Source organism: Vicugna pacos, chromosome 13 (genome assembly GCF_048564905.1).
Source record: "Vicugna pacos chromosome 13, VicPac4, whole genome shotgun sequence".
Lineage (NCBI taxonomy): Eukaryota > Metazoa > Chordata > Mammalia > Artiodactyla > Camelidae > Vicugna > Vicugna pacos.
The window spans coordinates 18,528,275-18,541,297 of NC_132999.1; the positions used below are offsets into that span (position 1 = coordinate 18,528,275).

Sequence of the window (13,023 nt, forward strand, 5' to 3'; positions counted from 1 at the left end):
GATGCTGAATAAGTTACCTTATCTTCCTAATTCTCAGTTTCCTCATATTTAAAGTGGTATGAATAATACCACTCCCTTGTATGTTGTGAAGATTAAGTGAGAGAACAAAACATAAAGGGTCTAGCACTGTTTCAACATGGTGAAAAAGGTGAATCAGGAATCATGATCACTTTCAACATTTAGGCAAAAGTTGCTTAAGGTAAGGAGAGAGCAACTGTATTTTTTTTTCCTGACTTTTTTTGAGCTGTAAAGAATCAATGTTAAATCAAAATTGACTCTAAATTTATTTGCATCCCAAGGGATTTTTCTTTTAATTTTCCTTTGTTAAAGTAAAGTAGAAATTATTTTATTCTTTATGTTGTTTATCTGTCCTAATACACAAGCACAAACGATGACAAGCTAATGGAATTGATATAAATAATGCTGACTTTTCAAAAGAATCTTCCTCCATATTACAAAGGAAAAGGTCACTGGAGAAAGATGAACAAAACTACAATGAATTAATCAAAAGGGAATAGAGACTTTATTCAGAAAGCCAGCAGACTGAGAGGATGGCAGACTGATGTCCTGGAGAACCATCTTCCCCAAGTCACAATTCACGCTCTTTATACTGAAAAGGGGAGGGGGTGTGGTCACTTGTTGCAAATTTCTTGGTGGAGGAATTCTTTGTTCTTGGAATCCTTCTTTTTTGTAGCTGTCCATGTGGGTCAGGTCATGGTTCCCCTGTAAAACCAACAAAAGTTATTTTCTCTTCTTCAACTTGTTATCTTTATGAATGTAAAACCGCTAATATCCTTAAAGGTCAGAGCCTTGAGAACAGGCTCTCCTGTTATAGCATTTCAGGCTATTGGCAACACTGTTTTACAAAAAAGATGCAGAGCAGCAAGTCTAAGCCTAGGAAACAGGGCACAGGGTTAAAGTCAAAGGAATAAAGCTAATACAGAATCAGATTTGTTCTTTTCTATCACAGGGCAGAAGTCACTTAAGGATTTAAATTCCTTTAGGTTAAAAATAAGTAAATGTTAAAGGAGTTTACATGTGTAGGTTGGAATGTGCACAGCCTATTTGGAAAAACACACAAAGGATTGTAAACAGTGACAACAAAGAATGAGGGAAACCTTTCCTTTGTGTATTTTTGTGCTCTGAATTTTTTTTACCATATGCACATATTTCTTTCTCAGTAAAAAAAAGAAAAAAGTGTAAGGGTGCAAAGGAGTGACCAGCTCACCCTGCCCGGCAGCCGTGGAACACTGAGCCGTCACTTCTGCTTTAGGCCGGGAGGCATTATTGACTCTCTGCTGTGCCCAGGGCTGTCCTATGACTTCTTTTATTATTTATATATTTTATAAAATAATAATATGCTATTCCTCATCCCTGCCCACAGCTGGGGGGAAACCAATTGAGTTTTCATGGAATTGTTTTCCAAGGAGTAGAAGTGAGTTACAAACAGAACCCATCTTAAGGGTACAACAGGCAGAGTGGGTTTCCAGTGGCCAGAGAGCTAGGAAGGGTTAGCAACAGAGGTGCCCAGAGCTGAGAGAGTAAGCCTTGAGGCCCCACACAAAGCTGCCCAGAGTGGCTTCTCCGTGCGCTGCTGTGGATCCTAGAGGGGAAGGTCTAAGGATCCAGATTCAAGTTCAGCAGCAGCTGGAAAGAAAAAGAATTAAGATTCTTTATCTAAAATACTTCATAGGTAACTAAATATGTTAGTTCTTTAGAAAGCTGAGAACTTTCTAACTGTTGAGAAGAATGAAAAGTATCTATATACAACTACAATACCAAATGCAAGATGACGACTCTAGAATCTGCCCAGGGCTGAACATTGAATTACCTGCTCGTGTGGCTGAGGATCACAGCTTCTGGTTTTCTCACTCTTTATTCATTGGCTCAATAACCATGTGGTGAGACACTGTGAGAAGCACTGCAACTGCAAGATGAAGATGACACAGTCCACCGTGAAAAATCACATACCATAAACTGGAAAAACAGGCAACTTCCATACAGAGTCATAAAAACCACAGCAGGTATAAAAGGGAGCACAACTGGAACACTTAGAAGGGACATCCAGCTTTGTGCCAATACTGCCCCCTTTTGGTGGCAGTGATATGTAAGCAGGTACCTGAAGGAGGACAAAGTGTGGGAGGGAGAGGGAAGAAACAAACACAAAAACTAGAGCCAGGGAAGGGCACGTGTGGAACTGGAAGCAGTCTAGCTGGGCCAGACGCTGGAGCAAAGCGGCAGAGCAGGGGAGTAAAGAGAAACATCTGAATACTTTGGCAAGAAACAGATTGATGTGTTTTTTATTCCAAGCTAAGGACTTTGGAATTTTCCCTGAGGGCAAAGATTAACCAATGACAGGAAATTTAATTGTCACCCACCAGTGGCAGCTACATGGACTGTGATTGCTTGTGTCTGAGTTTTTTGCCTCAGTCACTACCAGAAACTCGAGAAGCTGATGAACTCCAGGTTTTCTGAGAAGTGTCGGTGTGCAGGGTGACAGTCCCACAAGGACAGCAGGAGGAAAGGATACAGCCAGAAATAAACAGAGGACATAGGCTTCTTGAGATTTTTTTTTTTAAAGCTATGGATCATTATGAATAAATGAGGAGTAAGTATATTTTTCATTATGAATGGTTTTGTTTTCACATTTTTCACTAGGTATGGATAAAAAAATGTAATATAGTGTCTGTTATTCAAACAATGGAAAGAGATGTTATTTACTATTTAGTTTATTTCAGAAGTCAATGTCTAAATGTAATTCATACATTTTGGCAACATACCTTCTAGTTCTCTAGTTATATTTTTCCCAACTCCTGCTGCATTGGAAATAAGTCAAATAATATTTATAATGTTTAATTAAACAAGAGACAGTATCATGGGAAAGAGAGCTAGCTTATAAAATGTAACTTTTAAATAATACTTTTAGAGACTAGATCCAACTTGGGGATTGCTTAAATGGAAAAATCACATGAATAAAATAAAATAAATTCCTGCTTATTTTTGGTTTTAGATAATAGAGAACATATATATGTAATGCTATTTAGATTCATTTGATGAAAAGTACAATAAATATTGGCCTATTGAATACATATAATTTCAGATTTTATTGCTTAAACAGTTCAAGTCATATTTTACACTAAATGCATTACCTTGCAATTCTTAGAAAAATTGCCCTTTATAAAAGTTTAGTCAATTTTGGTTTTTTTAGTTTAATGGATTTTTCCTTAAAATGAGCTTTCCATTCTTGCATTTTATAAAAATAAAATGTTAAGGTCTGTTCTATGCTAATAATTTTTTTAGCACAGAATCTTGAATACATAAAATGAAGAAAGTGGTTCTGTTGTAATGTCTTGTGAAAATTCTACTGGGAAAAATTAAACGAATGCATTTTGCTCTCTGTTTATGAGTAAAACATTTATTTCAGAAAATTTCGAGAGGGGAGGGTATAGCTCAGTGGTAGAGCACATGCTTAGCATGCACAAGGCCCTGGGTTCAATCCCCAGTGCCTCCATTAAATAAATAAAAAAAAATCATCAATGTAACAACGCTAAAACGAAATAATTAAAGTTGAAATACAATTGACATGTTAGCAAGTGAAGCTTTACTCTACATAAAGGTCAGAATTCAATTAAGCATTTTAAAACACTGGAAAAAACCTCAGCGTCTAATAATTAATCTCTCAGAATCCCTAAGATGTATGGGGACGCCAAACTGAGCACATTAGTGTATCCCAACAGAAATGGGAACTTCGGAGCTAATGCTGACATTGTGAATATCTTTTCCCAAACATGGATAGTAACAATAACATGTCTTATTTGTCATCTTTCAAATTAAATTTGCAAACAAAAAGGAATTAGAAATGAGAAGACTGTGAGCATTTAAAATATTTTAGTGTACTTCTTTTCAGAGTTAAATTTGTATTGCAAAATTTACCTCATCTGGATGTTTGTAAATCCTTCATTTCTCCTGTCTTATTAAGAATAGAATCTCACTCCAACTGTAGGCTGAATGGGTTTTGAAACAGATTAATAAATAATGTACATTTGATATAATCTATAGTGATAATTCAAGGGGGGAAGGTACACCTCAGTGGTAGAGTGCCTGCTTAGTATGCACAAGGTCCTGGGTTCAATTCCCAGTACCCCCACTAAAAAATTCAAGATAAAATTATGTATAAAAGATTTTACCTTCAAGTGAGGATATTTTTCAGTAGAATCTAAAAGACAGAAGGGACACATAACCAATTATATGTAAACACGAAAGCCAACTGTACAGTCATGCAGAGTTAGGACTGAGTGTAAGCCTCATGCTTGCTTTGGAAATGAACACGTTAGGTTTTGGTGTTTTGTTTTTGAGGAGCAGTTAAGATAGCAGCAAGACAGAAACATGAATCCATTACAGATAATGAATAAAAGCAGGAATATAGGTTTAACACAACATGCAGTTAAGATTTCAAAAGTATGATTATGTTTCAAATGACTTTATAAAGTAGAAAACTGTACATATACCAATGGGAACATGCTGACTGATGAGGAGAAAAGTGAGCTTTAATTAGAGTAAGTCATGACTCCAAGAAGACTAACGCAGCAGCACATCTCTAATGCAGTTGACACCATCAGACTGCAAGGATGTATCACGTTCTTCAATTCCACTGTAACTTAGGAAGCACACAGTTGTGACGACACTTTATTTGAATGTGTAATTCACTTCTCATCAGAGAAAGTGCTATGAGTTGATCAGCTTGGATACACACTTGGGAGAATAGTTCATAAAAATACTCATTTTTTCCCATACCCATGTGGGCTACTGGTGTGCGTATATTTCTTGGATCCTCTAGCTTAGCCAACTTAAATTTTTTTTTAAGGTGTGCACTTTATTGAACTGGTCTCAAGTCAGTGTACAGGTAAGCCCTGGCTGCCTCCATGCCTCAGCCCACTCTCACGGGGACCAAAAGCCTTCATACATCTCAAGTTTGGGGACAAAAAAGGGGGACTGACCATTCAAAATAAAACAAACAGAAACAGGTATTAAGGTACAGTTTTTTTTTATTTGCAGAACATCACTTACACAAAAGCAACGCCATCACCCTCCCGTGTGGGCTTCCGCAAGGACTTCCTTAGAGAAGTCGGGTAGTTTTGGGAAGGCAGGGGACTTCCTGTAACAATGCATCTCAGGATATTTGGGGTGACTATTTTAAAAAACGTACAAAGTCCTCGGTCACAAGGTAGAACTTTGGAGATGCTTGATCCAACTGCCTGCTGTCACCTTCACTGTTTTTAAATCTTGAGTCAAGTACCAAAATAAAAATTTTTTTTAAGAAAAAAAAAAAAAAAAAAAACTAGGCCACTCTCATCTCCTTTTCCACCAAAGTTAGGTTTTGTCAAGAGAACGGTGGAAGGAAACTCAGTCCACCTAGAAGCACTTGCGGTGGACGATGGAGGGGCCGGACTCGTCGTAGTCCTGCTTGCTGATCCATATCTGCTGGAAGGTGGGCAGCGAGGCCAGGATGGAGCCGCCCATCCACACGGAATACTTGCGCTCGGGGGGCGCGATGATCTTGACCTTCACCGTGCTGGGGGCCAGGGCGGTGAGCTCCTTCTGCATCCTGCCGGTGATGCCAGGGTACATGGTGGTTCCGCCGGACAGCACCGTGTTGGCGTAGAGGTCCTTGCGGATGTCCACGTCACACTTCATGATGGACTTGAAAGTAGTCTCGTGGATGCCACAGGCTTCCAGGCCCAGGAAGGCGGGCTGGAAGAGAGCCTCAGGGCAGCGGAAGCGTTCGCTGCCGACGGTGATGACCTGACCATCGGGCAGCTCGTAGCTCTTCCCCAGGGAGGAGCTGGAGGCAGCGGCGGCCATCTCCTGCTCCAAGTCCAGGGCGATGTAGCAGAGCTTCTCCTTGATGTCACGCACTATTTCCCGCTCGGCCGTGGTGGTGAACCTGTAGCCACACTCCGTGAGGATCTTCATGAGGTAGTCCGTCAGGTCCCGGCCAGCCAGGTCCAGACGCAGGATGGCGTGGGGGAGAGCGTATCCTTCATAGGTGGGCACAGTGTGAGTGACCCCATCACCAGAGTCCATCACAATGCCAGTGGTGCGGCCAGAGGTGTACAGGGACAGCACGGCTTGGATGGCCACATACATGGCTGGGGTGTTGAAGGCCTCAAACATGATCTGGGTCATCTTCTCACGGTTCACCTTGGGGTTCAGGGGGGCCTCGGTCAGTAACATGGGGTGCTCCTCGGGGGCCACACGCAGCTCATTATAGAAGGTGTGGTGCCAGATCTTCTCCATGTCATCCCAGTTGGTGACGATGCCATGCTCAATGGGGTACTTGAGGGTCAGGATGCCTCTCTTGCTCTGGGCCTCATCACCCACGTAGGAGTCTTTCTGGCCCATGCCCACCATGATGCCCTGGTACCGGGGGCGTCCCACGATGGAGGGAAAGATGGCCAGGGGGGCATCATCGCCTGCAAAGCCGGCCTTGCACATGCCGGAGCCATTGTCAACCACAAGCGCAGCAATGTCATTACCCATGGCAAACTGGTGGTGGTGCAGCCCGGTGGCGACGGTGGAGCAATGAGGGGCCCGTGCTGTCGGGGTGGACGTGGTCTCGCATGTCATCTCAAACTTTCTTGATCCATTAGTGCAAGATGGTATATAAGACACACCTAAGAAATAATGTAGATTAAGTTTTCCACATCGAAATATGATTTTCAAAAAGGAAAAAATAAATTTGATTGCCACAGAATTATTAGATACTAAAAGTCTTTTATATTTCAAAATCACTGTAGTTAGTTACTGAGAACAACAATTTTACCATTTAGGGAATGAACCCTATTAATTTCTTTTGTTCCCAAAATTGGTTTGGTATCTCATGCTAATGTTTAAAAGGCTTTTTGTGAAACAACCATCTTATCAAAAAATTAGCTACCATTAAAAAAGAACCACACACAGCCAGTGCTTCCATATTCAAACTAATCTCATTCGAGTAACAAATATCGATGCAACACACATCCTTGATGCCTAATAGCTGTGAGCAGTGGTTGTGGTTTACCCCAGTTCCAGCCCCTTCCTGCTTCCGGAATTCTCTGCAGCGGCAACAATCTAATCTTGCTTCAGTGCAAACGTATGACGCCATCTAAAAGGAGTTCGTTCAAGTTTCCTCATCAATTCCCACATCACCTACCTGCCGCCTTTTGTCCTCCTTCCTTCCTTCCTTCCACTGCATCCTCCCCTCTTCAAAGGGATCCCTAGGTCTGTGGTCATAATTCTTCCTCTTCTGGATTCTTTGGATGGATGACCCCCACAACTTCTTTTTCCTCTCTGCTTGACCACAGTACCTTACGTGGGTAATTTCTACTTCAGCTCTTTGCCTCCCTCTGGCTATAAACGTGCTCAGAAAGGAAAACAAAAACCACGCTTTTCCTGATGCTGTTACGTCGTGAGCTCTCCAGAGGCTGTTCTTCCAGATTTCTCTAAACACACGTCTACCCTCTTGCTGCTCTGAGCGTGGTCTCAAGACCAGCAACAAGGGTGTCACCTCAGAACTTGTTAGAAATGCAGAATCTCAGGCCTGCTAATCAGAACGTGCACTTTTCACCAGGTCCCTGGGTGACTAATTACAATTTGAGAAACTCTGGTCTATACTGAGTCTACTTGACTTAATTGATCCTTCTGAAATCTCACCTCAAGTGCCCACTGTAACGCTTCCCCAACCTGAGACTGCATTAAAAGGCGCACACTTTCTAATGGACTCTTAATCAGGAAGCAGCTTCCCTGGCCCCCATCCCCCGTAACACACCCTGCTCTCTTCCTCTTCCTTGTTCTCTTCTTTTGGCCTAGGTGACACCATCCTTAAAGGCAGCAACACACCATGTGACATGAAGGTCCAGACATTTACAGCTGCCTGCACCTGCCTGTGTTCACCCACGGCAGGGAGAACCCAGCTCTGCGTGATCAGGCACCTCAGCCCTCACTGCCCTCCTAACAATGAGGAGGACAGGGACAGTGAGAACATTCGTGCTTTTGGACAAGCTGTGGTGCTGGAAGCCCACTTCAGGTCCATCTCACATTTCAGACACTTCCTCTTCCAAAGAACTGCTCTGCCTTCCCACCCTCCCCCACAGGCCCCTTCCTCCTTTCCCTTCACTTACTACCTGTCCCCTCTGCCTCATTCTTCATCCCCTCTTTCCCTTCTCATTTCCTGACTGCCCTAGGTCACAGACCATCTTGAAGTGAAACTAACAACTCAGCTCCTTGAGCGGCATCTCAGTCTGACCTGCTGCGGACGCCTGAGTTATACAACTGACCTCCTTTCTCACCTTTCCCCTCACTGTATCTTCACCAGGTGATTTTCTTTGGCTTTCAGAATGTATCAGAATTCATGTCTGAAGTCAACATTCTGTCAAATGACTTTTTAATAAAATACAGCTCTTACCTTCTATTTGTTCACTTAATGTATTTTCTCCTGTTTGACCTGCAGCTCCAGATGAATTATCCACAAACTTCTGTGGTTGACTCTCAGAGATACTCTGTTAAAATCAATATTAATAATGAGTTGTATAAAGCTTTCCTAATCCCTTGGTAAGAAAATCCCTGCAATTCCTAACTTTAAAAAAATTCCTATTTTAAAAGCAATTAGACATAAAATAAGGGAAGAATATCTTGGGAAGTCAAACATTTAAGTAGAAAACTTTATATTCTCTAGATCAAATCTATCTTTTATCTTCATTTGGCTTTTGATTCAGTAAACTGATCATGGAAAGCCAGGGCAAGTATTTTCACATGCAAAATATTGACTTATATTCAAATTTCAACAAAGAATTAACTTCAAAACACCTATCTCCACTTTAAATTCCCCCACAAAAAGGGAGACATTTTTAAAAATATGTATTTTTCTAGGTAAAGCGGAATTGCTTTGCTGTATATATGAAACTAACATTGTAAACTGACTACACTTCCATAAAAAACCAAAATTTAAAATACACTTATTTTTAAACAAATACTTTAGTAAGTATACTTGCTATAAATTTAAAATATTTCTAAGGACAGACACGGATTTAGCATTAAAATGAGATCCTTGGCATGAAACAAACCTTGGAGTCTGTCACACTGAGTCCTGACAGAACACTGTAGAAGCTGCTTCATTTCAGGAAACAATGGCTTAGCACAACCTAACTATTATTTGATAAAACTTTCATAATAGTTAAGAAAACTAGCTGACTAAATTAGCAACGTAGTAAGAAAAACACTGACATTTTAATAACAGCAAAAAACTTTAAATGTAGTTATGGAACTCCTCAAAAAAGCACAGGGACTGCCATAAGGGAAGGATAAGGACATTTATTTCCCAACCCTCCGTACGTGCCAGGTCCTCACTATGCACATTTTCTTTCCTACACACAACAATAAAAATGGGTATAAGGACACTTACCCACTCGCTGCTTCCTGATCACTCTAAGGTGCTGGGGAACAATAACCAGATGTGACACCCTGTTCTCTGTCCAGAATGTCCCTCCCCTGGGCTGTCACGTGACTGACTCTGTCCCATCCTTCCCTTGGCAGCTGTGGTCACACTCCGATCTGTGCCAACTACGTAAATTCCACTCTTACCCCACCCCCATCCTAGCTACAAAACATTCACTTTCATAAAAAACTGACGTTCTCCATTTTCTTTACCTGAAGGACTCACTGTGACTGACAGAGGATTGCTGTTTACTGGTTCTTCTGTTCCTACTCCTACAGCCTAACTCCTCAACCGGTACATTCAGTGTCTAACTGCCCGGCACGCAGTTGGTGTTCAGGAGCAGGAATTTCTTTAAGGTCAAAACATCTAAAATCTCAAGATAGCCTCAAGTACCAAAGCACTCTATACGTATCAGAGATCTCCACTAAGTCCACTGAAACGTGACACACTCCAATTGAGAAATCCACGTGCCCGCTCTGAATTTCCCATTCTTAACTCCACTGCCATTTATTCTCCTTCAGATGTCAAAAAAGTATCAACACTCAGCCATGCATTGCCAGTGATCATTCTGTCTTACTCCCTATAGCACCACTTACAGGCGACAACATGTTTTCACATTTGTTACCACGTTTATTCATTGCACAACATCTCAGAGGTATCAGTACCATTTTACCAACAAAGTCGCTGACATTCAAACAGCTCCAACAAGGTTTTCCAAGACCCCACAGCCAGTGCATGCCAACGAATATGTTGACTTCACACACACTGCTGGGCAACCAGGCAGCAGCTGTCCAGATAGAATAGCTCAGGGTCTCCTTCCCTCTCTCCCCACAGCCGTCAGCTTCGAACACGTCATCACTGTTACACAGGATACTTCAATTAGGGTCATGATCAAAGTACAACATGCAGGCCACACTAACTATCCAAAAGGGGTTCTCCTCAATGAAACATCACTAACCCAAACTGTTAGTACACTGACTCCACATGTTTGTCACTCTTAACCATGCTTCTGATTTCCGTGAAATAATCCCTGCAGATCAATGACAAGGAAACAACAATAACTCCATTTCACAGGCATTTGCTTTTCAAGGTTAATATGGCAAAAACAAAAAACAAAACACAACACGAAAACACTATTCTTTTTGATCCAACCTATTTTTATCTCAACCTGCCTGAGAGTCTGCCACATCCATTTATACAAAAGAAACACACAACTGCTCACAGGCTGAAAAAGAATAGTTCTTTATTTATTATAGAAAACTACTCAAAAAGCCGTATCAACTCCGTAAGACTTCTCAACATTCCTTTCTGTACTACATACACAGGCTTCATTAGATAAGCTAAGAAAATTCAGAGCGTACTAGGCAACGCCATGACATTTAGCACACAATGAAGTTCTCAATGGTGGATGAAAAAATGAAGAAAAAGATTGGATTGGAAAATGCAAAGATGAGTAACTAATCTCAGGACAACCCTTAATTTGTGTACTAACATTCCTCAAAGCCTATAATTGAAACAGCAATAATAGTCATACAACAGTACCTTAAAACGAGAAGAGAATTTCGAATCTCTCTCCACTTCTAAATCGAAAGCTGATATGTCATCTATAAAAAGAAGTTAAAGATACATGAATGAGAATTATTATGAACGTAAATTTTAAACACACATATGGATCTATTGCGATTGATGGATTTTTCTATAAAACAAAGTAGCAAAAAACAATTCAATAAAGTGGGAGCATTCTTTAAAAGAAAAGCTAGGGTGTGCTTGAGATATTTATGAAGACAGGCAGCAAGAGAAAACACTTAAAAAGCAACATATGACACTTAAATATACACAATTCAAAACAATTCTGTAAATTTTTTTTTTATACGAGGCACTTGGAATTGAACTCAGGAACCCCTGCATATTAAGCATGATTCTACCAACAAATGAGCTATATATACGCTTCCCCTCCGAAAACGAGCTTCGGGGCAGACACTTCGGTAAATGAGCAAAAACAAACAGCTCAATACATGTTCACTAACTTACCGAACACGTCACTCCCGAGTGCTCCGTCGAGAGAGGTCAACGTGTTATCATCTGCCAGTTCCTCTTGAGCGATGTCAGCAGGCTCAGGAACATCTTCTGGTTTTGCGACCGTTAGCTCAGTCGCCCCGTCCTAGGAAACCAAAACAAAACAAGAACCGACCTTCAGAAACCATCATGTTCGTGTATTTGGTCATCCACTCACTCACTAGGACAACGGTTATTTCCTGTACCTATCAGGCCGCTAGCACTATCCTGGAGAAGCTGCCAATACAAATAAAAGTCAGACTCGGTGCCCTACGCTGCCAGGGGCACACATCCATGGAAACGAGTCACCACAGACAAGTCTGCACAGCCCTACAACTGAAGTCAAGGGAGAATGTAAGGGCACAAGGGACAGGAGAGTCTGTTGCACGTCCATAGCTCAGGGAATGCTGGGAAGACTGCGCTGTGCCTCAAAACGCAGCCCCAGTGCAGGGGGGCGGGGGCGGGGGGGGGGACGACGAGGAGGGATGTGACGGGAAGGGGAGGAAGGGGCAGCCTGAGCAGAAGGATGCGGTGTCAAGCAACATCATACGTTATAATAAGGAAAACGAGAACACTGTTCCTGGGAAGGGAATGGAAAGGCCCAATATCCTAGACTCGACGAGAGACACCACTTCATCAATTTCAAGTGAGGATTGCTAAAAAAGAAGGGAAGAAAGCACCTCACTTTCACAGGACCAACTCTACGTTCAGTGTCCTGTAACAAGGCATATAACGGAAAAGGACTTGGAAACAAGAATTTAGATACAGACACTGCTTTCATTAGGTGAGTCAGGAAAACTATCAGAAGTACACTATGCAGGCATGTGACATGAAGCACAGAATGACTGTATCAATTACGGGTTAAAAACCCAGGTCAAAAATGTTCGTGGGCAAGTGCAAACGTGAGGATGCAAAGTCACGGCTTCTTGCATCCACGTCTGTTTTACCAGGTGCCCACGCCCGTGCTTATACACTGGAAGAAGAGGAAGAACAGCAACAAAAGGAGACGGTACCTCTTCCTCAGGAGATTCTCCATCTCTCTCCCCTCCAAATTCTGACATTGTTTCCCCATCTGGAAAATGGAGTCGCAAAGACATTAATGATTACGTTTACCACTGTAAATTTTAAACACCCATATTCACCCATCTCCATTCATCCATACTTCAATAAAATAACGTGCCAGAACAGACTCTCAGAGGGCGGAAGCGCTGTTTTGGAAGCAAAGCCTGGTCGTGGTTGGGACAGTGATGAAGACAGGTGGCAAAAGCAAAACACTCACAAAGTCATGGACATTGTATTTGGATCCACACACTTCACATGTCCAACATTAGCCACCTTCTTCCTAAATGGAGGCGCTGAGCGTTGAACCCAGGACGTCCCGCATGCTAAGCACGCCTTCCATCTAGCAGCGCGCTATATATACGCTTCCCCTCCGAAAACGAGCTTCGGGGCAGACACTTCGGTAAATGAGCAAAAACAAACAGCTCAATACATGT

General features: G+C 41.9%; 1 protein-coding gene across 1 annotated transcript; it reads right to left on the minus strand.

The window, feature by feature from the left end:
• Window positions 1-5,027: 5,027 nt before the first annotated feature.
• LOC107032833 (actin, cytoplasmic 1-like) lies at window positions 5,028-12,612 on the minus strand. The gene is made up of 5 exons (XM_072974272.1): window positions 12,541-12,612; window positions 11,504-11,633; window positions 11,015-11,076; window positions 8,444-8,537; window positions 5,028-6,674 (listed from the first exon to the last, which is right to left on the minus strand). The coding sequence occupies exons 1-5, from the start codon at window positions 12,586-12,588 to the stop codon at window positions 5,413-5,415; spliced, it is 1,596 nt and encodes a 531-aa protein (XP_072830373.1). The 5' UTR covers window positions 12,589-12,612; the 3' UTR covers window positions 5,028-5,412.
• Window positions 12,613-13,023: the final 411 nt, after the last annotated feature.